At 41.3% G+C, this 23,213-nt stretch overlaps 1 protein-coding gene across 3 annotated transcripts in view; it reads right to left on the bottom strand.

The window, feature by feature from the left end:
- The window catches only part of CYFIP1 (cytoplasmic FMR1 interacting protein 1), a 122,159-nt gene that overhangs the window by 73,280 nt on the left and 25,666 nt on the right, over positions 1–23,213 (bottom strand). For all 3 annotated transcript variants that reach the window (XM_075916231.1, XM_075916234.1, XM_075916221.1), the window contains exons 2-14: positions 22,557–22,680; positions 20,837–20,926; positions 18,989–19,066; positions 18,213–18,314; positions 13,445–13,626; positions 11,962–12,058; positions 11,180–11,308; positions 8,817–8,921; positions 8,564–8,655; positions 7,723–7,840; positions 6,866–6,988; positions 1,444–1,569; positions 1,179–1,345 (exon numbers count right to left, since the gene is read on the bottom strand). In XM_075916231.1, coding sequence (XP_075772346.1) covers positions 1,179–1,345; positions 1,444–1,569; positions 6,866–6,988; positions 7,723–7,840; positions 8,564–8,655; positions 8,817–8,921; positions 11,180–11,308; positions 11,962–12,058; positions 13,445–13,626; positions 18,213–18,314; positions 18,989–19,066; positions 20,837–20,926; positions 22,557–22,673 — 1,526 coding nt within the window. In that variant the 5' untranslated portion in view covers positions 22,674–22,680. The remainder of the gene's footprint in view (positions 1–1,178; positions 1,346–1,443; positions 1,570–6,865; positions 6,989–7,722; positions 7,841–8,563; positions 8,656–8,816; positions 8,922–11,179; positions 11,309–11,961; positions 12,059–13,444; positions 13,627–18,212; positions 18,315–18,988; positions 19,067–20,836; positions 20,927–22,556; positions 22,681–23,213) is intronic.

Here is a 23,213-nt window from a genome sequence, read left to right as displayed (position 1 = left end):
ATGAAAACTATCAAAATAATCTAGATAAAAGAAGTTTCATATGGGAGCAATCTGTTGGTCTTCAGTAATGGACTGCTATGAAACTATCATGGACTTCCACAATTGGTGATTAACATCTATGTTTATAGTAAATGATAGCCCCTAAATATTACAAATTCAAAATCCTAGGACTATACTAGCCTAATAACATTTTTAAATTGTATTCACCAAACTGGAAAGATATTATTTTGGGAAATAACGACTACTCAAACACACACAAAGAAGCTGAAATTCACACATCCAACATTATGATGCTCTTCTGTTCTACATTGGAATTGGAATACAAGCATTTCTCAAAATGTATCCAAGTATTGCTCATAGTGTACAGAGTGATCAAAAGAGCTCTAATGCTCTCATTTAAACATTTATGGAAAATGTTACTTTCATGGCTCAAGAAACACTTCTCTGTTTCCACATCCAAAAAACCTTAGACTACAACAGATCTATATAAAGTCACCCCCCCCCCCAAAAAAAAACCACCACCACAAACCACCCACCACCAGTGTAAGAATCTATTTGCAAACCTTAAGGTCTAGAATAATCTGAACATTTAATTCATTTGTTTAAGATTTTTTGTAGAGATATAGGCAAGTGGTAGCACTACTGGTCAAGGGCCTTCACCTATATGGGTGGAAGTACGTAATGAAAGTACAACAAAAACAAGGTTAAGGATGGCACTGATCATAGTAGGGAAGATTGAATAGTAGGAGGTGAAGACAGCAGGAGGAGTGGAGGGCAAAGACAACAGTGGCCTTTTTTCTTTTGTGATTGGGAGTGGGGGCAGGATGAAGCAATAGAGAAAGATGAGCAATGCAGGAGAGCAAGTTGTAGCAGTACTGGAATCATCAAAAGATTGCCCCCAGTTTCCCTTTAAAATAAATAGCAACACAAGATATAGCATTAATGGTAACGTAGCATTAAATGGTTTAAAGATTACACTAGTTCTCTTATCTTAAAGTAATCAGCACTGAGCAGGTTGTGCTAGACTAATATATATAGTCAATAAAGCCAATTTTTGATATTTTATTTATAAGCAAGGGTGGTGGTTGCTTTTGAAATATGAATGTTAGCATTAGACATTTAACTAGCAAACTATGGAAAAAGGAACATAGGACGTTGTATGAAAATGCAAACACTACCTCTGAATTACATTTTTCTTCTTTTTTATGGCCTGTCTTAATGGTTCTCTCAACGTAACTTGGGAGAAGTCCTGAAGAGCAGCATAAATAGTATGACGTATGGCATGGTTAAAGACACTTTCCATCCGCCCCATCAGCACCTGAAGACCTTTGATCATGGCAATAACCTGCAGGGCGAATATATGTATTTATTTTAAAATATAAATAATGGGAAGGGGGAAGAGGGAAAATGCCCAAATCTCTATGAAGAGAAAGTTTCTTTTACCTCAACCAAAGCAAATTTTTCTTCACTAGTATAATTGTATCGTGTGGCTCTCTCATACTCTTCTGCATTGTCAGGGCAATCTTTATTGGAGTATTTGTCAGTTGGGTGCACTAGCTTCCATGAATACTGCAATTCACACAGGTAGGCGAAGAATGATACATGGAAGAAAAGATTGAGAAATAATATAAAAAACCACAGAACACTCTTCCTTGAATGCAGGTTTTAGTCTAATAAGACATTCCATCATTCTTAGTAGTAAGTTGATGATAGGATACCACAGTAAATTCTAAAACTCCTAGCATGTGATGTGGTTCAGCACAGTGTTTTAATGAAGATTAATGACTGCAATTTTAGATTTTGAAGACAAGTGGAAGCCAATCAGACTTCCTGATTTCTGTTAGGCCTTAATAAAGGAGCTTTTCTCTGTGCCTCTGAAAATGCAGTATTTCAAAAGAAAGGTTTGCTGTTCTGATACCAAAATCAAGATATTATGCTAACATAGCGCAAGATATTCCAAAACTGATTTTTAGCAGGAACTGATCATACCAATTAATTATATTAACTGCAAAATTCTAGTGGCTTCTTAATCCAGTTTCCCATAGCTTTAATTTAAGCAACAAGCACTGAGTTGTGATATCACCACAACTATAGCACTAGCCAGATTTATAGTGTGGTGTAGGACATTATAATGGGTTAAAATACTACGTGCAAAAGCAAAGTTTAACAACAGTGACTTAGCCTTAGACCAATGCACAAAAACCAAAAAGTTTTACAATACAATTTTAAACTAAACCTAAAATTATAAAATGTTAAAATACTTAAAGATTTTTTTAAAAAAACAGATACCATCAAACCACACAACTACCATGTCATTTGCCTTCTTATTATTTCAACGGCTACCCATGCTAACAGAACAAACGGTGTGCTCACAGGTATGCTGTCAGCTCCTAACATTTTTTCCTGAGATGTCAGATATCTGGGACAAAAAAACACTTTTGACCTCAAGTGGAAATACAGATTACAATGTAACAAATCATGCAGTATTTCTCCCAGTTGTTTAAACTGGATGGGGGGGGGGGAAGGGGGTTACATTTCTCAGTGCCTTTTAAGTAAGCCTTCTACTTGGATTTAAAGCTAAAAGCTGTGAAGGCCCTCCTTAGCATGCTATTTACATTAAACTTCCGATAATCCGTCACCTTTAGGATCCTGGGGGTGCCGGATTATCAGATATGCTGGAGTACCGGAAGGGGGACTATGGGGGGTGGGGGATCGGTGAGGAACTGCACAGCCTGGGAGAGGGTGGTGCTGTGTGACCAACCCAGCAGCACCCCAGCTGCTCTGCCCCCAGCTTCCCCAAGTCAGCCACTGCTGAAACTGACCAGCAGCTGACTTGGGGAAGCCAGGGGCAGAGCAGCTGGGGTGCTCTGCCCCAGGGCTTCCCCAAGTCCACCGTTGCTAAAACTGACCAGTGGCGGACTTGGTGTACCTGGGGGCAGAGCAGCTCCAATTGTCCGGCTGACCGGAGCACTTTCAAGTTCCAGTTGGTGCCAGACTATCAGGAGTGCCGGACCACTGGATGCCGGACAATTGGAGTTTTACCGTACATAAATTATCTAAATATCTGGCAAACCCATTAATCTTTTTAACAAGAGGCAGTCAAGGTGATAGTTGAAATCGATACTACTATATCCATATCCTTATTAATATCCTCTATTCTCAACTTGATTTTAGATTTTACTTTCTAAAACTCAAATCTAGTAGTTTCTGATTCTGAGAAATCTAGAAAAAGAAAATCATATTAAGTGCCAGAGTCACACTGCATTTTTCACAGCAAGTAAAGAGAAGCAGTTCTTGTCTTGCAATTTAAGTTGAATACAGCTAAGAGGATGCCAGGAAAAACAGTAGACAAAGGGTCGGAACATACAAAATTAGTTTGTGGGGTTAAGATATGCCTGTTAGAGTACAAATAAGTAAAAAAAAAAATCCCTATTTATATAACAAGGGTTGGGGAATGAGAATAAGGTTTTAAGGAGGGATCTGAAAAGGAACAGATGAAACTGACTATATGCATGCTCAGGAAGAAATTGTAGGAGCGTGGGGGAGAGGAATAAGAAACAGGACTGACAGGACAATGGGAAGATGTACTGAGGCTAGGACTGCCAGGTGTCTGGTATTCTACCGGACAGTCCAGAATTTGCACTCTTTGTCTGGTAAAAAAAATCAGAGAATACTGGACATGTGCAATGTCCGGTATTCTCTGATTGTTCCTGCTGAGCACTGGATGGAAGCCTGGCGTGGGTGGGGGGAGCGGCTGGAAGGTGGAGCCACGATCGGTGCTAGGAGCCTGTGATTGTTCAGAAGCCTGGCGGGGGCAGGGGGAGTGGCTGGGACTCCCCCGCCTCCACCAGGCTTCTGCACAATCACAGGCTCCCAGTGCCGATCACAGCCCCACCTCCCAGCTGGAACTCTTAGGCTGGGAGGCGGGGCTGCGATTGCCGCTCTTGGCGCATCAGAAGCCTAGCCAGGGCGGGGGGAGTGGCTGGGACTCCCAGCCACTCCCCCCGCTCCTGACACACTCAGAGCAGCAATAGTGGCCCCGCGATCGCCGGTTTGGGCCCGTCAGAAGGGGTGGGGGGAGTGGCTGGGAGAGGCAGTACTTATTATCCTGCGCTTCCCCCCCCTTTTTGCTTGTCCAAAATACTGCATATTCGGTATTTTTTGGGGGGGAGGGACCATCTGGCAACCCTAACTGAAGCACTTGTATGAAGAAGAAATAAGAGGCCTGGGAAATCAGAAAAGTATAGCCCAGGACATAACCAAAGAGCAGAGCAGTGAGCAACCAGTGACAAGATATGGGCAGGAGCAGAGCTACACAGAACCCCGATAGAAAGTTTGAATTTGATCTGGAAAACAATGCAGAGTCCAGGAAGAGTCCTGTAGTAGAAATATCATATAACTGGAATGCAAGAGAGATGATTTGCAAGCAACAATTTGTAAAGAGAAAAACCCGGGAAGAAAGAGGGGTTTTGGAGACGAGGTGAAAAAGGAGTTGCTATAGTCTAAATGGGAGATTATCAATGAATTAAGATTTTCACAACAGAAAGGGGTGGATAGATTTTAAATGTATTATACAGGAAGAAGAAGCACGACTTCTCTGTCTCAATTTGTAAAAGATGGCTAGGAACCCAGGATGTGCTTATCATAGTACCGTGCATAGAAGCATTATGTACGGCAGGGGTGGGCAATAATTTGGGAGGAGGGAGGCACTCCAAGAATTTGGAAAGTGGTCGAGAGCTGCACTCTTCCATATTAATGGAGGAGGTACGGCATCTGGGACGGAGGTTGGGTGCAGAAGGGATCTTGCAGTAAGGGTGTGGGGTGCAGGAGAGAGTGAGAGATCTGGGAGAGAGTTTGGGTAAAGGAGGCAGTAGTGACCTGGGTTAGGGAATTAGGGTGCAGGGGTCTGGGCTATGACCTGGGGAAGAGGGGTTTGGGCTGGAACCTAGGGCAGGAGAGGGCTGTGACCTGGGGCAGGGAATTAGGGTGCAGGATCTGAGAATGGATATGGGTACAGGATGGGGAGCAAAGGGTTTGACTTTTTACTTGGGGCAGGGGTTTGGGGTGTAGGATCTGGGAAGAGATATGGGAGCACAAGGGGGGTTGAGGGTTTGGGTTATGTGGGGCAGAGGGCAAAGTTTTGGGGTGCCAGAAGCAGGCTGTAGCTAGGAGACTTACCTGCTTGACTCCCTGCCAGCAGCCTTCTCAAGCAGACTTCCCACCTGCCCCACCCCCACACTGGCTGCAGGGACCATGTGCTTTTTGAACAGCTACAAGCCAGAGGGTAGGGGAGGAGGTGCTTCCCAAGCTGCCTGTTAACAGGACTGGATTAAGGCATGGGCTGGCTGGGCAGCTGCTCAGGGCGTCAACCTATGGGGGGTGCCTGATGGCAGCTGTAAGGGGCACTCAGCGCCCTTTACAGCTACCATCAGGCAGCCACGCACCCGGCTCCTGGATGGCGGGCTGCAGCAGCTCCCAGCGGCCACCCTGCAGCGGTCGCCCAGGGCGGGGGCTGCGTTAACTCCCACAGCGCCAGCCAGCAGCGCCCTTCCCGCCACGGCTGCGGGGCCCTGCATGGCCAGGCTTGGCCGGCCCCGGGCTGCATGCCAGCGGCAGCAGCCGGGCCGGGCATGTGCGTCCTGCTACTGTCAGCTCCACGCGCCGGGCGGGGGCGGGGCCGCGCATGTGCCCTCCCCAAACCCAGGGCACAATTAACCTGTCTGCCAGGGGTGCCGGAATGGCTCGGTCCGGCCTTGCCTGTTAACAACAGGCAGCTCCCACTGGCAGAAACTGGCCAATGGGATTGTGCTGGGGGCGGGAGCAGTGCATAAAGGCTCACAGCTGTTCAAACAGAACCCAGCAGCAGCTTCTCTCAGCAGCATAGGGGAGAGAAGGGGGCAGGCAGGAATCTGATTGGGACTCCTCGCTATGTCCGCAGGCCAGATCTGGCAGCTTGGTGGGCCGGATTTGGCCCACAGAGGCTCTTTTGCCCAGGCCTGACATATGGCAAACCATTGGCCTTGTATTGCCAATTAGAGCTAATAGCTGATTTTTTTTAGTTTGGTGACAAAAATGAAAAGAAAATTATTTAGGATGGAACAAAATGTGTCATTCTACCCATAATTAAATTTTTTAGGTTTTCATTTTGGGGATCCTTTCCTTTTGACAAATATAGGTTCATTTTAAAACACATCATTTTGAAACAAAACGTGAAACATTTCATTTCAACCCTTCTGACATTTTGTTATATTATTGAGCCAAAACTATTTTTCTTCCTTTTTCTCAGTGTTCACCAAACTTCTGACTAACAGACTGATTTGAAACCAATCGGAATCTTTTCATTCACTTTTGCTACCTTTGAATAAGGCCCTATAGGTTTTAATTTATTCACCAGAAAATATCAAAATACAACTGTTTTCTGTTATTTATACCACATAACATCTGCTATCATTTTCACTTTGGGAAATGTGTTGGGATATATGAAAGATCATTTCAAGTTGTATTTTAGCAAAATAAAGGCAGCTTTAATACTATAAAACATATGTCCAAAAGCAGAATAAAAATAGCTAGCTGTGGCTTAATGGAGGATTACGAAAATTTATACTTAATAATTTCAGCTTTCTGAAAGAGGTTATGCGAGATATTGCATCTTTGACACTTGATTTAACACAGTTGCACTGCCACTATTCTCAAGAAAACAACTGTTATCTTCTTCCCAGGTTGAAAATAGAAGTGCCACTAACCAAATGGAGAAAGAGCATGTAAATATTTTTCCTCAAAGCAAAAACCACCCAGATTCACTATTCAGTTGTTTCTTCTCCCTAAAACTTCCTCCTCGCTTGGTTTTGCTCCCCAGGAAACTTACCACTTCCATAACATGTGCACTCCACTGAGATAAGAGCTGTAGTCCCTGGAGAGAGAGATCAAAGAGTTTTCGATACTCTGCATCTGTTTTCTGAGCTTCCTGACGACCAGACCCAGTGACTACCTAGAACAAAATAAACACAAATAGAACATGCAAATGTGTGGCACTGAAAAAAAAATTCTCTTGGAAATAGAAGATTGGTGCAATTGTTGCCTTATATTACAGCGGACTCAGTCAAGAAGACAGCCTTCGTATGGCATGAGGAAAGATATGCCTTTTTGAAGAATGTTCTCCTAACTTCTGCAAAAGCGACGAAGAGTCCTGTGGCACCTTATAGACTAACTGAAGTGTAGGAGCATAAGCTTTCGTGGGCAAAGACCCACTTCGTCAGATGCATCTGACGAAGTGGGTCTTTGCCCACGAAAGCTTATGCTCCTACACTTCAGTTAGTCTATAAGGTGCCACAGGACTCTTCGTCGCTTTTGCAGATTCAGACTAACACGGCTACCCCTCTGATACTTGACTCCTAACTTCTGTCTTTATGCATAAAGCTATGTGTATGCTCTTATGCTATGAATTTGACATGAAATTCTGAAGAAAATGCCCCACCTGCTCTGGGATGTACTGGCATGCAAGAGGCATGGCGAAGTCTGCAAATACAGAATTAAGACTAACACAAACTTAGTTCACTCCCATAAGCTTGTGCAAAAACATTATCAAGAGAGAGAGAGTGGGCCAGCCTTATATCTGATCTAAATGTTTAAGTAGGGTCATTTTAACATATCTAAGATTTCCTTACATCTCAAGACTCTAATTGTAACAATGTTCATTACTCAAGTGCAATCAGCAGAACCCACCTCACTGTTGCTGTAACGAGCCAATTCTGAAATGAAGCGCATGTGGTCTTCTCTGATCTGGATCATCTGCTCACAGATATTGTATTGTGGACTGCTGCTGGAAGAGGTGCATGTCCATCTATTTCAGAACATGAGAAAAAAACAAATCCTGACCTTGCTGACATGACAAAGTGATACAACTAAGCCACTGTTTTCAGCTTTTATATCTTCCTCCTCTCTTTTTTTTTTTTTAAAGCTTTGTGTCATGGCTTCCTTTTCTCTAGCCTAGGAGTGTTGGAGATGGGCTGTCTTTCTGACGCAAACAATGCTTCTTTTTAATTAGATGAAAGGGATGCTGTTGAGCAATACAAAGCCCTCCTTCCTTTTAGGAAGTGCAGGATCAGGAATAAAACTAGTCTCCGAGAAGACTGCAATGCAATGAGGAACAATACCAACAGATCTATCCCTCAACTCAACTACCTTAAAAAAAGGTCTTTGTTTTACCAATGCTTAACTATAAAGCCGGTCAGTTACTGTGTGTTCCTCAACACTATATAATTCCATAATGGTACAACCTCAGAAAAGGACCAAGGGCATGCTACTATTACTAAATGTGCCAAATTAAACAGCAGCAGGGAAAAATAACACAAGTCTAATGCTTTTAGCACCTCAGAATGCTCTCCCACTCAAAATGTATTACCCATATTATCACAAGCAGACACCCAACATAGCAAAGGGCAAAGATCCAAGGATAGTCCCTCAGAAGGGGTAAACTGCCATAGGTCCACTGATTTTACCAGGACAATGACAATTTGCAGCACGAGGATCTGCCCCTCTCCCCAGTATTGTGCTGCATTCCTACCTGGATTTGTTCTCCTCATAGTGGGCACTAGTCTTAATATATCTTGCTAGTTCAATCTGCATATCACCAAACAGCGGGACCACCTGCAGCTGCTGTACTCAAGGGGGGAGAAAGCAGAGGAGGTTATTAAATGCAATTGTTTTAAGTGTTAATTATTTGGTTGAAGTACAATATCGTATATTTTAAATGGAAGAAAATTACCATTAAAACATATTTAATCAATTTTAATTAAAACATTGCCATCTGAACCAACCTTAAAGAACTTGTCTATCTTGGTCAGGTTTATCCTTTTCTTTGCATCCAATTTATAAATATTACTGACACTTCCATCCATCAAGTACAGTCCAAAGCCCATTACCTGGAAAAAGAACAAACCATCTAACTTTTCCTTAAGACAAGCTCACGAGTAGTTATTCAGCTAAAAGTAAGACCATGTTCTTTTATCATAAAAATACACAACTGGTTAACACATCCAAAGCCACACACATAAAGCACACTTTTTCAAAACTCCCAGTGACAAAATGAGATTCCCGAGTATTTAATTTTTCTGCAGTACTTTAAGTGTATAGTTATGTCAATGTACATTAATTTTAAAATTAATATTAGCATGATAAACAAGCCTTACAAAAAGCAGATTATCTGCATAAAGATTAGACATACAAAAATATTATCCCATTTAAATTAGAATGTGGCTCTTTTTAGAGATTTAATTTAAATTCCCATTTCTTATTAAAATGATGGATGCAGAGTTGGTTATGTAACAGAAGTTTAGGTCAACCACTGTCAAGCTGCTGCTTTTTTTATAGCCCTCGGTCTTTGGATTGTACAAAGAAGTCTGGTGCTCCCCCCCCAAAACGATTAAATTCTGGAATTAATAACCAACAGTTATAATTCTACACATGATTGACATTAGTACTAGAAACCCAGCACTGTAGTCCATATTATACATGCATGTTTCACTGCTCAGCAGCACTGATGGGCATTTTAGAGATTCTTATAGGTAGAATATATCCAGTACATTCTGTGGTTCTTTTAGGGCATGAGCGTATCTCATCTACATAACAAATACTATACCTAGTTCTTTGGGGATTAAATACCCCAAATCCCTCAGAAGAACTTGTTCTACTTGAAAGTATTTTAGGAGCTATTCCATATTTTTAATCTGTATCATTTCATCTATTGAGACATTCAGCTGAAAATACTATACTTAGACAAAGTACATTTTACATTTCCCCTCTTTTACCACAATATTACACATGCAAGTTCCAAATTACTAAATTTATCTACCAACTGTTCTGTTTAATCATAACTTCAGCTAGCTGGTCCCTGGAATCAATACAACTAGCAAATGAAGTTTCAATATGTAGAGTCACCCTTAACACCTCTTTGCACAATCATATATTTTATTTTTGAATATGTAGCATATTAATTCAATTTTGCCTTCACTAAAACTCTATAAAAACAACTTTCACACCTGGACTTCAGTTGAATTAAACATCTCCAATAGGTACAAAATAGAATTAGACAGTTCTTAAAAATCAAAGATTTGCAGTGTATAATATGTGTGGAAGAAAAGAAGATACAGGGAAAAGGAAGTGGCAAAACTTTATATAAACACATTAAGCATTACAGGTTGAATCTCTCTAGTCCAGCACTCTCTGGTCCAGCAACATTTGTGGTCCAGCATGATTTTAGTTAGTCAGATGTCCACTTATAATGGGTGTGACCAAGTTTCCTGCGGTCCCATAAAGTTACTTTACAGCCATCAGTCCAAGTTGTCAGTGTTCTGCGCTGTTATTTAGCTCTAATTTATTCCTAAATGTCTTTTAAGAACCCAGTCATCAGTGGAAGTGTTGGCAATAATATTAGATAATATTGACCTCCAATGGTCCGGCAAACTCTCCGGTTCACCACTGGTCAGGTCCCAGGGTTGCCAGACTAGAGAGGTTGAACCTATAGCAGATTAACCCGGTATTGCCTAGGTCCATAATTTGGGAATTCCATTGGGAATTCCATTAAATGTATTTCGATTCTTCATTCCTATGAACTCTTACCATTTGCTTTGTTTTAACAAAAAAGGGTTATAATCAATTTGGTTTCCAATATCATTTTCTTCTAATTTTCAAATCTTAACCATTGATATAGCTGTGCCAAAAACAAAGCACTACTTCAAATTTCTCCATTCTATCTCTTTTCTGTAAGGTTTATTGAGAAGCAATCCTATTTCAAGTTCATCCTATTTTTCTGGCTCATTTTGGCTCAGTCAGTTTCAAAATTCGCTCGGTTATGTCATTTTTGAGGACTATATTTGCTTTAATGATTCTGTCTTGTTCCTGTTTGGTTATATGAGAAGCAATCCCATTCCAGGCACATCCTATTTTCCTGGCATAATCAATGCCTTACATTGTTATAAATTATGATAAAAAGAATCTGTATACCGAATTTGGTGGCTCTAGATCTTATTCTTTAGGAAGAGTTTTCGAACAGACAGACAAACTCTCTGAAATATATAGTAGAATACGAATTCTTTAGCTGTTTCTGACCGAGTGAAATACACAAGCATTTGTGCCCATCCCCATTAGAATTAAACCTTGCAACACTAAAAAAGATCCTTACTTTTAAGAGCATGTGTTTCTCACTGGGTGTTAGATACATTTTATTTTCATAGTAGTCCACACACAAATTGACAATATCAGCCAGCAGTTCTTCATAGCCAGAAATCACCTCAAGCTGTTGCTGTAAAGACTAGAAGACAAGATAAAACAAAACAAATATATTTAAGTCTACTGGTTACATACACAAGATGTCAGCAGTTACTTCTGATGTGCACTGAATTCCCCAATAGCAATTATGTGTGCAAAATCAATCATTATACTCTAAAAAGGAACTCACATAGGTGGTAAACACTTTTCACAAAGCCATCATTCTATATCTAACACATCAGGTCTCATTCTCAAAGGAAACCTGCACAGGACTTTCAAAAGACAAGCATTTGGACCTTAAATTATTAACTTTGCTAGACACTAAAAATCATAGAATGGATAGACACACTGGATTTATGACTTATTACAATAACCCATAATCCACTATCAAACCCCGCCCCAGCTGTATTTTCTCCCACTTCCTTTCCTCCCGCAATTCACTTCACCTTTAACGTTTCCTTGAAATATTTTGTTAATTAGTTACCCCTAAACAATCTGTTCCATCATGTATTTAATTATGACACTCTGAGTAAGTTTCCCAAACCCGAAGAACAACTTTGTGGAAGCTCAAAAGCTTGTCACTTCCACCAACATAATGAAAAATATTACACCCTCCTCTTATCTCTACAGAATGGAATGCATTTTAATAGCTTATAAAATATATTTGATATTTAGAATAAGATTATGAAATCTTACTTGTGTAATCTTGTTATGATTAGCAAGGAACATGGATAGGTTCTGGGATTCCTGGATGGACTGAGGATCAGCCATTTTACGCAGAAATTGAGCAGCTCTTTGGAAACAGAAAAAGAACACAGTTAAAGGGGGATAGAATCAACATTTCCCTATAGCAGAGCCATGCATGAACAAGTCCATCCACTCCTGATAGATTCTACATGTATATCAATGCTACTTCCTGGTCAAAAGTAGAGGACAACTCTTAAACAATCAACATAGATGCTTTATTCATGGCTAAAAACAAGACCATAGTAACTGCACTGGAAATGCTGATCCAGGCACTACTGGACTTGTTTTGTTACACCCTTCTGAGATTGCAAGATTCAAACACCGGTTTACATTTTGTAAAACTGTCCAGATCAAAAGTTGATTTCTTAAGTTGATTTCAGACCCTCCTTTCAGAACACCGGCACCTCACTTTTTCAAAGGTGGTGACAATCTCCACTAACAGTCGGCTCACTGTCTCCTGTTGTCCTTTACTAGCTAGACAGACAGAGATACAATTTACAGCTTATGAATCAGAGCATCCTCAGCAGCTCATACATTACTGATGCTGGCTAACACTGAAGTTAGGCAGAGACTTTTAATAGACGCGGGTCAACATGGCTCCACAGTATTCAATGGTGCTTTGTCAAGTTACACCAGTTGAACATCAAGTTTTAAGGGATCAATGTCTGTCCACTCAGGACGTTGTCCTAGAAGAGGTGGTCAATCAAAATCCAAATGATTTCACCCACTGAACAAAAAGGAGAATTTCTTATAGGAAAAAAACCTCAGTCAAGTGGAGGCAGCACAGATTAATCAGGCTATTTACCAACTTAATTATAATTATTAAGGAACACCTGGTACCCTACTTCTCTAGAAGGCTTTCCAGATGCTGTGGTAGAGGCAAACATTCTCTTCATCTCCTTCATCTGCCACGTCATAACACTTCATCAATGGTACATGCTGCAGTGGATCAGACTCAGAATGGTGTTTCATTCCTGATATTCTACCCTTCTCTCCCTCTCATTTCATCTGTAAATCACAGGGGCCTGAAAGAGCCAAGCTAGAGGGCCTTAATGGCAACCAGATCAATGGCCAACCATATAGACTAAAAATGGGAATTCTGAAACTGGAAAGAAAAAAAGAATTTCTAAGCTAAAAAATGTATCAAACGATGTACGCTCATTAAATTTAAAGCATAAAGAAAATCAGCCAGATGAATGGAAATCTTTTTTGTTATTGGTAGAAGAGCAAAAGGCAAATGGATTTGCTCAGATAGTTTTAACTTCTGACAGTTCAACTTTCGTTTAATTGATTTTTTAAAAATATGTATGAGATGATATTTAAATAACACAGGTGCTGTAAAAAGAGCTATTACTGTCATTTTGTGCGGGTTCCTGTATTTCAAAAACAGTAAGCTTGACATGTATGACTTTTTCTTATAACAACGTCTCACCTCTTGTAGGCAGAGTGGTCATTCTTCACACTGCACTTCATATTTTTCAGCTCATCTAACACTGCAAACATGTTAATGAACTTGCCCAAAGTGATCAGATATGCTTCGGACACAAAATCCTTCCTCCTCTCTGCATGGCATAAGCGCTTCACCTCCCCACAGAATCGCTCAATTGCATTTCTCTAGAAGAGAAAAGAGCACAAGTCCATAGTTTAGTAAAGTAACAGTTTCAATGTATTACTTTCACTGCAATATCTAGGTCAATGATTCTCAACCAGGGGTACATGTAACCATGGGGGTACACAGAGGTCTCCCAGGAGGTACAAAAACTCATCTAGATAGCTGCCTAGTTTTACAATAGGCTATATAAAAAGCACTAGCAAAGTCAGTACAAACTAAAACTTCATCCAGTGATTTGTTTATACATCTCTATATATGGAACACTGAAATGTAAACACAATATTTTTATTCCAATTGATTTATTTTATAATTATATTTTAAAAATGAGAAAAAGCAATTTTTCAGTAATAACAGTTGGACTGGCACCTTAGGAATCTGACCAGTCCCTAACCAGGGAATTTGCAGGACCAAAGGAGGCCAATACCAGCCCTTCTGCTCCCAGCCACTGGGGCTTCCCTCTTCCCTAGTCCAGCAATGCTCCTGAATCTAGCCCACCAGTTTTTCCCCATGAGTGCTCCAACCTCAGAGCACCCACATCGTCACTGACAATGCCAGAGCAGGGGTATTGCAGGACTAGGGAAGTTCAGATTACAGGAGTTCAACCTGTAGCGTGGCTGAGACACTTTTGTAATTTTCTGATTTTGTAAGCATGTCATCTTTAAGTGAGATGAAACTTGGGGGTACTCAAGACAAATCAGACTCCTGAAAGGGGTACAGTTGTCTGGATAGGTTGAAAGCAGATTATCTAGATGACCCCTTCTCCTTTCCTGTAAAGTTCTTCAACAATAAAATGCCCTTAAAATGACTCATCACCCGATCCCACAGTTCACATAGAAGGCATCTGCAGTTTCCATTAAAACTTCAGAATATGGAAGGGTACAATGAGCATTCACAGTATGCCCCTCAAGATCCCCATATATACAGCCTAATTAGCATGCTTAGCCCCGGGGATACTGCACCCCATTTAGAATTTTGCTGGAACATGAAGCATAATGGCTGGGATCAAAATGTTGTGTCGGTTTTCTTTAAGTTATTTTAAATTATACTGCTGTAGTTTGCATATCTCAAATTCTTTGGCGAGACAGCCAAAGGGATGGTCTAGAAAGGATGTTGTCCAAAATTTGCAGAATACCTTCATTTCCTTGAATGGAACAGCATAATTTGGATTTGACCAGGCCCATTCGCATTGGACAGTTATGGGACTGCTGCTTCTCCACTCACTCCTCACCTTCTCCCTCAGTCCTTGCCTCTTCTCTAAGGGTGTGTCTAGACTACAGGGCTTTGTTGACAAAAGTGTACTTTTGTCGACAAAACTATACCTGTGTCTACACTGCCGCTGAGTTCTGTCAACATAACGTCGACAGAACTCAGCAGTTTTGTCGACGGCTGTAAACCTAGTTCTATGAGGAATAATGCCTTTTGTCGACAGTTCTGTCGGCAGAAGGCATGACTGCATCTACACTGTCCTTTGCATCCACACTGTCATGTCAACAAAGCAGCTTGCTTTGTCAACAGAACTGGATGTAGTCTAGATGCGCTTTGTCGACAGTATCTGTCGACAAAAGCCTGTAGTCTAGACGTACCCTAAGTTGGGAGTTCTGAACTGCAGCTGCTCCTCATTAAGTTGCCCAGCAGCAAACACAGCCCCCCCATACGAGATGATGGGCTAGGGTGGAAGGAAATAGGGGAGCAATCTACCACTAAGTGTACCTCTGCCGGACAGTCAGAGATTCAAGGATTCAAGACAGGAAGTCCCAGATGCACTCCATTAAGCTCTAACCTAGTCCTGTAAGTGGAGCTGCTTTCACAGTTTTACTTCTCTCCTCACAAATAACCATACAAGTCCAAGCCATGGGTGGGAGATAAGTAGAGCCTGTGCGGATACAAAATTTGTAGCCGCCTCCACATCCATATCCAAAAAAAATGAGCCGCAGATAACCACATCCACAGATGCAGATCCCTGCAGATATACAACGGATAGCTGGGGATTTGCAAGGCTCTAGAAATAAGGAGAGCAAAGCCAGTCACACAACTCCTCCCTTCCCTTCCATTGACTTGACTGATGATGAAAATTTAAAATATATATAGTTTTGGGTACCTTAAAGATCAAGGACTGGGAGGACAGCTCTCAGAAAGGGATTAAAATTGCATAAAGGAAATACTTGGAAATATTTATTGGTATCTAATAGTAAAATGGGTCTATTAAAACTGAATTAGTATCTGAAAAGAAGCAGTATACCCACAACTAACTCAACAAAATGCAATAGAACAGTGGTTTTCTATCTTTTTTTTGCAGACCCTTAAACAAACCCTTTCAAATGGAGGTGCAAACCCATTCAGAAATCTTAAGACATAGTCAGTGGACCCTCCAAGAGCCTGCAGACTAGGGATATAAGCAAGTAGTCAAGTACTCAACTACCCGATAAGCATAAGCTTATCAAGTTACAGTGGGAGAGGTCTAGGTTGGATATCAGGAAAAACTATTTCACTAGGAGGGTGGTGAAGCACTGGAATGGGTTGCCTAGGGAAGTGGTGGAATCTTCACCCCTAGAGGTGTTTAAGTCTCGGCTTGACAAAGCCCTGGCTGGGTTGATTTAGTTGGAATTGGTCCTGCCGTGGGCAGGGGGCTAGATGACCTCCTTAGGTCTCTTCCAGCTCTATGATTCTATGATAAGCTTATTATGGAGTTGAAACGAGTACTCGACTACTCGCTTCTCACCCTTGATGCCTCTGTATCAGAGACAGTAAGGCAGGGGGGGAATAGAAGCCCGTGCTGGGGGGAGCTGGCTTAAAAGCCAGTTGCTCCCAGCACCATCTCCATGGTGCCACCTGCCCCCCCCCCCCCCTTTCCCCACTGCCTCTATCAGAGGTAGCAATGGGAGGGGAGGGGAGAGAGCTGCTGCAAAACAGCCGCTGCCTGCAGTGGATTGAGGCTTGCCACAGGCAGAGGCTGCTCCGGCAGCAGCCCCTGTTCACGGCAGCCCGGGCTAGCCGCAGGGAGAGGCTGCTTCAGCAGCAGTCTCAGCTCACACCAGTCCAGGCCCTAGCCTCATTGCAACTCTACAGTTAAAATATAATAGGATCCGGGCTGCCTGCGCACCCAGCTCCTACTACATTTAAACTTCAGAGCCACTGTGTGGCCCCTTATTGACTAATTGTGTAATATAAATTGACTAATATAAATTGTAACAAGTATACGATTAGTCAGTTACCCACTTCTTAACATCTTTACTGCAGACCATAGTTTGAAAATCAGTGCAATAAAACATTAAATACTACAGGGAGCAATCCTGCAATAGTCCTTGGAGAAGGGCATTAAGTAGATGACTTGATATGTTTTCTCCAGGCCTAAATGCCTCATATAAATAATAGAAATTTATAAAAATATCCCAGCTACCATTTACATATCTGTCATTAATTGAAGTAAAGGAAATATCATCTTCTGTAGCCATGCTAACCAGGCAAAAACTTTTTAAGTATGCATAGTGTTCAGCAAACACAGGTCCCTAATCCTGTAAATACACACATACATAACTTGATTCATGCATATACACCCCAATTCCAACAGGAACATTCACAAAAGTCAGGTTACTCAAGTGTTTAAGTGTTTACAGAATAAAATCAAAGTTTTTCAGGCAAGAATAAAACTGATTTACTCCGCAGTTCAGAAGAGATGTTAAGAGTCTCCATCCCTAGAGGTATTTAAGTCTCGGTTTGACAAAGCCCTGGCCGGGTTGATTTAGATGGGATTGGTCCTGCCTAGAGAGGGGGGCTGGACTTGACGACCTTCTGAGGTCTCTTCCAGTTCTATGATTCTATGATAAGGGGATGGTTGGATGAAATAACATGATCTTGGTAACTAATTGACCATTCATTATCAGTTGGAAATAGGTCAATGGAGGGATGATAGGAGTTGCTATAGGGAACTTTCTGGGTGTCTGGCTGGTGAGTCTTGCCCACATGCTCAGGGTTTAGCTGATCGCCATATTTGGGGTCAGGAAGGAATTTTCCTCCAGGGTAGATTGGCAGAGGCCCTGGAGGTTTTTCGCCTTCCTCTGTAGCATTGGGCACAGATCACAGCTGAAGGACTCTCTGCATGTTGGGGCCTTCAAAGTATTTGAGGGCTTCAATATCTGAGACATAGGTGAGAGGATTATTCTAAGAGGGGTGGGCGAGATTCTGTGGCCTGCACTGTGCAGGGGGTCAGACTAGATGATCATAATGGTCCCTTCTGACCTTAAAGTCTATGAGTTGCTTCCAGAAAAAAATAAATGAGCAAGTAAACATGAGCATAAACATGGGGAATGAAAGAGAAAGGAATTTTAAACTGTGCAATATCTGCATGAGGAACAAGGAGAGCACAGGTGACAAGCCACATGCACATATATGACTGCACTTAGAAGACAAGTTACATTTAAGAGACACATCAGGCCCATGGTCTCTCTCTTTGGGCTGTGTAAAATCTTTACAATAGCATATGCAGCCTTTGAGCTATGTCAACCAAAGCAGAGCAAGCAATACCACAACACATAAGAAAGGAAACAAAAACCAATAGCTATTTAATAGAGGTTTTGTTAACTCTTTTTACCTGAAAGTACATAAAATTCATAAGTTTTGTGACCTCTGGCTCCAGAACTTCCACAGTTTTTTCATAAATTTCTACTCGGTTAGGTTGCTCATTACATTTAACCTGAAGAGAATCAAAGAGATAACATCATTTCCAAATAAAACTTTGATTTCATTTGCTTTTCCAGCTCATCAGTTTTTCAGGCACTTAAGTCCTAACTTTGAACTTGCACCAACCATGTGTGTGAAATAAATATGCATGTGCATCCATGTGCACACACAAATAAAATCTGGACTGCTCCAAACATTTAGAAAAAGTGACCAACCCTCAAAATCCTATTTGATGATCTCCAGAAAGGTGTTTAATGTCTAGTTTATATCATTAACTTGCTGATCAGAACCACACTACATTTAAGCTTTAAATGTGTATTTGCACTACCATCTCCATTTGTTCAAACTTTGGTGTTAATTTAACACTACTATCATAACTGCCCATCCAATGAACATTATTGCTACCCTATTCGCAAACCAGACAAGGAATTTAACACAGAATAACATGAAATGCTGCCTTAATTCCCTCACAAAAACAAAACAAAACAAAACAAAAAAAAACAAAACCCCCCCATACACCACCACATCAGTTCCCAAGCAGCCAAAAGTTGTGCTTCAACACTCTCAGTCTTGCTGTTTCAAGAGTAAAGGTTTATTCTAGAGTCTTAAGGTTTATCCATAAAGTTGTGTAGCCACACAAAAAGGAAAGAACTTGAGATGCCTGACAATTGAATTTTGCTCCTTTACCTGAGGTATGGCTCTTGAGCAGCTTCTCCAAGTGTACAGCATGACTGCATACTCCTGCCCATCTTCCAACATTTCATTCTAAAATAAATATATGTTGAGATAAGTATGAGAAGCGCTTATGCAGAACAAAAATTAAGAATTGCCAGCTTCTCTCTCTTTGAGACACACACATACTCTGAATCTAACAAATATTTTTATCTTACTAGGATATACACATAACATTCAGTATGAACTGACATATCTTAAATCAGTGGTCTCAAACTTTTTGTATTGGTGACCCCTTTCAGACAGCAAGCCTCTGCATGCAACTTCCCCTATATTATCTAAAAAACACATTTTTATTATTAAACACTATTGTTAATGCTAAACGTATTACTCTAGTGTTTATAATTAATGTTTGGGGAGGGCTGTTATTTACAAATTAAGACAAACATGTGTATGGAATTATTGTAAGTGGAAAAGTTATTTTTTAATAGTTAATGTTTAATAATGGGGGGGGGGCAAAGAAACTTTATCAAGATCACTTTTCACAGTAGACTTAGTGACTCATTGCCACCCTCACTTCTGAGCTGCTGCTGGCAGCAGGCACTGCCTTCACAGCAAAAAGGGGGAGCGGGGGGGAGGGGCAGAGAGCAGAGACTTCTGGCTGGCCAGTCACCCAGCTATGAAGACAGTGCTAATGCCAGCAGAAGCACAAAATGGCAGAAATAAGAGTGGCAATGCCATACCATACTGCCCTTAATTCTGAATAATGTTTGATCTTTGTGTTGGGAAGGGTGGCTGTGGGGGGCTAAGGCAAATTTTCAAGTGGCAATATCCCCACCAGCCTCCTTCCAGTGCTGCCCATCTGTGTGTGACTGTTCAATTTATTTTTTTCCCTCCTCGTCTCAGTGTTCTGACTGGTTTATAGTTTAATGCAGGTCTTCAGCTGCTGCACAATCAAGGCCTCTATTGTTGCCTTAGCCCCACCTTTTTAAGCACAAGACAACACACCTGCACATATAACACTACAATCCCCAGAGTCTGTGGTGATAATACAAATATATGTTTTGTTTAGGAACGATGATTGCTATGTTATAAATGTACAATATTGTTAAAAGTAAACACACATTGCAACAGAAAGGTGTAGGTAATTTTCTAAAACGCTAGATTTAAACTATATATTTTAATAGTAGTTGCTCTCTGCTTCAAGTATGTACTCATGACCACCAGTTTGAGCAATCCTGTCTTAAACAGTATTTTCAAATAGTCAGGTGATACTATTTTTTCAGAAGCAAGATCTCTATGTCTAAGCACAACTCAACCTGATTAAATCAATTATTGAAACAAATAATTCAGCTACATAATATGAAAAGTTAATCCTAAAGTAAAAATTCATATTCTACCATGAATTAATATGGATTATTTACAACACTATTTAATGCAATGAATATGTATCATATTACTAAATTACACTTGACACCCACTGAAACATGAAGTCTAACAGGCCAAGCTTTGTTACTAACAGAACCAAACAACTATTACATCTGAAGTAGGTAATATTTCATGAATTTAAAACCACATTTAATCCACAGAAAACAGAATGGCTGCACTGGCAACAAATTAGGATCCATTTTTCATATGGAATACAATGAAAGAAGTCTGAATGTGTAGTATTACGTTCAGCGACAGCTTATTTAATATGAGCAATCACTCCTGACAGTTGTGCCTGTCTGAAGTGTAGCTGATAACGTGGTTTCCTATTTTCTCTTTGCATGGTCAGCCCTATAAAAAAAAGTTTGTCAAAGTTATGCCTCTTCTCACACAACTTTTAAAAAAAGAAATACTGCGTTTAAAATACGTACTTACCATACTTGAATGAACAGTAGCTTGCTCAATGTATCTTGCAATGCCTGTGACAAACGCATTCCTGTCTTCAAAATTAGTGTTGAAGTTTGGCTGTATGAAAGAAAACAAACAAATGTAACAGTTGGAGGTAAGGGGGATTTCAAATACTGGCATCTGTAGCAACAACAAAATAAAAGCACATTTCCTCTTCCAGAAATTAATAGGAAGCTGTGGCTCAAGGACCTCTTGATAAATGGCAGAGGGCACGGAAGGTGTATAAAGGGGTTATAGCAGGGGTGGGCAAAAGGGCCTCCGGGGGCTGCATTCAGCCCGCCAAGCAGGTGGATCCAGCCTGTGAAGGCCCTGCTGCTCTCCCACCACCAGGCCAATTAGGGCCTAGGGGCGAGGGAGTGCGCAAAGTCTCCTCTGCTCTGCTCCTGCCCTGCAAGCAGCACACGGCACTTCAAAGCTTTGCATGCTCCCATCCCCAGACCCTAATTGGCCTAGGGGAAGGGGAGCGAGGGAAGTCTCCTCTCACGCCAGGAGCATGGGCACCTTGGGGGAACGTGGGGTGGGAGCAAAGGCACCCCAGACCAATCATTATCTGGGGGTGGGAAACCCAAATATATCTATGTCCCTTCCACTCAATGCCCCACCCGTTTTGCTCGATGCCACTCCCCTTCCTGTGCAGCCCAGGGCCACTTCAAAAATTTCCGAAGCGGCCCCCGGCAAAAAATTATTGCCTGCCCCTTGGCTACAGGGATCCTCTAGATCAAGTATACATATATATTTACCGAAGGGTGGCATGAAAAGTCTCTACCAAAAGCCAGTAGCTCACTGATGGTCATTCATTGCAAAATGTACACATGGGTACTATTTCAAAAGTCATGCATTCATGTTAAAAATTATGTTCTTAAAATCTGTGAATTGGATCTGGTTGTCAGAAGGTGATAAATAAACGCCTCCTTATCTCCTTGTCTGGTCGTATGGTGTACCTCACAATAGAAATCTATTTGCATATTGGTCCACCAAGCTAATCAAAATTGCAAAAATCACAAGAAAGGAAAACTGCTGGGGAAACAAATACAAAACAGCAAGGGACGGAGGTAATCCTGTTTGTGAATGCAGACAGTGGATTTCTGGGCACTAAGAGTCACTCTGGATCCGAGTCCCTCACCTAAGGGACAAGCTTATGAAAGAAGTATAGCCAAACAGGGCTGTTAAGCCTGTGACAAAGAATTGGGTTGTGGTGAGCCTTATCAGATAGGAAATTATCTTGTTATTTAAACAAAGGCCCTACAATGTGTGTCATGCTTTTATTTTATTTGTAACCAGTTGTTTGCAATACTTCTACCGACTCATAATTACTTGAACATCTTTGGTAAATACATTTATATTTTTTTTCCTCTATAAACAAGTCTAAGTGCTATGAATTGAGCAGAGCAGTGATCTGAGGCCAAGCTGGAGGTACTGGTCTTTTGGGAACAGCAGATCTGGAAATTCTGTGGACCAGAGGCTGCACGTCCAAGGGAGATTCTCAAAGCATTCAGGGGTTCAAGTGTGCCTATTGCTAACCTGCAGAGGGACAGCAAAGCCTGCGCTGGCTGAGAGGGGAATGCTCGAATTGGCCATGCTTGGTGGAGTCAGGGAGATGGTCTCTGGCAGGTACAGACAAGGCTCTCTCGCGCTAAGGGTAGGTGGTAGCAAAAAGCCTGACCGACGCCTAATAGACACTCCTTACCTGGTAAAGCAGAGATGATGGAGGAGGTTCAATACAGGGTTGTTGATCTGGCAATGGTAATTCTTCCAAGAGATCCACATTGGACAAGGCATCCTCTAAAGTAACCTGAGCAGTCATTTTGTTTCTGTGGGAGGAAAATTATGAAAAACAGGTAACATGAAGAACAGAGGAACAATTTATTTTTGGTGTGGGAAATGAACAATTTCCCTCCCGCAGGCTCAGTTAGCTAGAGACCACCTTGGAAGAGACAATGTCAAACTGAAACCTCATTAGTTTTCAATATGAGTTAAAAGGAGTTTCAGGTTCCACACTTTCCCTGCAAACTCCTTCCAATTTTTGTATTTTTAAAATGTTTCTCTCTCCCCTTAAATAGCATGACAGACCCCACACCATCTACAGGGAAAACTGACAATATAGCAGAAAATGGTAACTAAATTGAACAAAGCACTGTCAAGGCAAGCAAACTAGAAAAATAAGGAAATCCTTTTTCCTGTAATCTCCCCCAAAGCTACGTCTAGACTACAGGCTTCTTTTGGAAGAAGCTTTTCCAGAAGAGATCTTCCAAAAAAACTTCTTCCAAAGAGAGCGTCCACACTGCCCAAGCACACCAAAAAAGTGATCTGCTTTTTCGAAAGATAGCGTCCATGCTGAATGGAC

Source organism: Pelodiscus sinensis, chromosome 1 (assembly GCF_049634645.1).
Source record: "Pelodiscus sinensis isolate JC-2024 chromosome 1, ASM4963464v1, whole genome shotgun sequence".
NCBI lineage: Eukaryota > Metazoa > Chordata > Testudines > Trionychidae > Pelodiscus > Pelodiscus sinensis.
The sequence above is the reverse complement of the archived record's forward strand: the minus strand, read 5'-3'. Positions and strand labels throughout refer to the sequence as shown.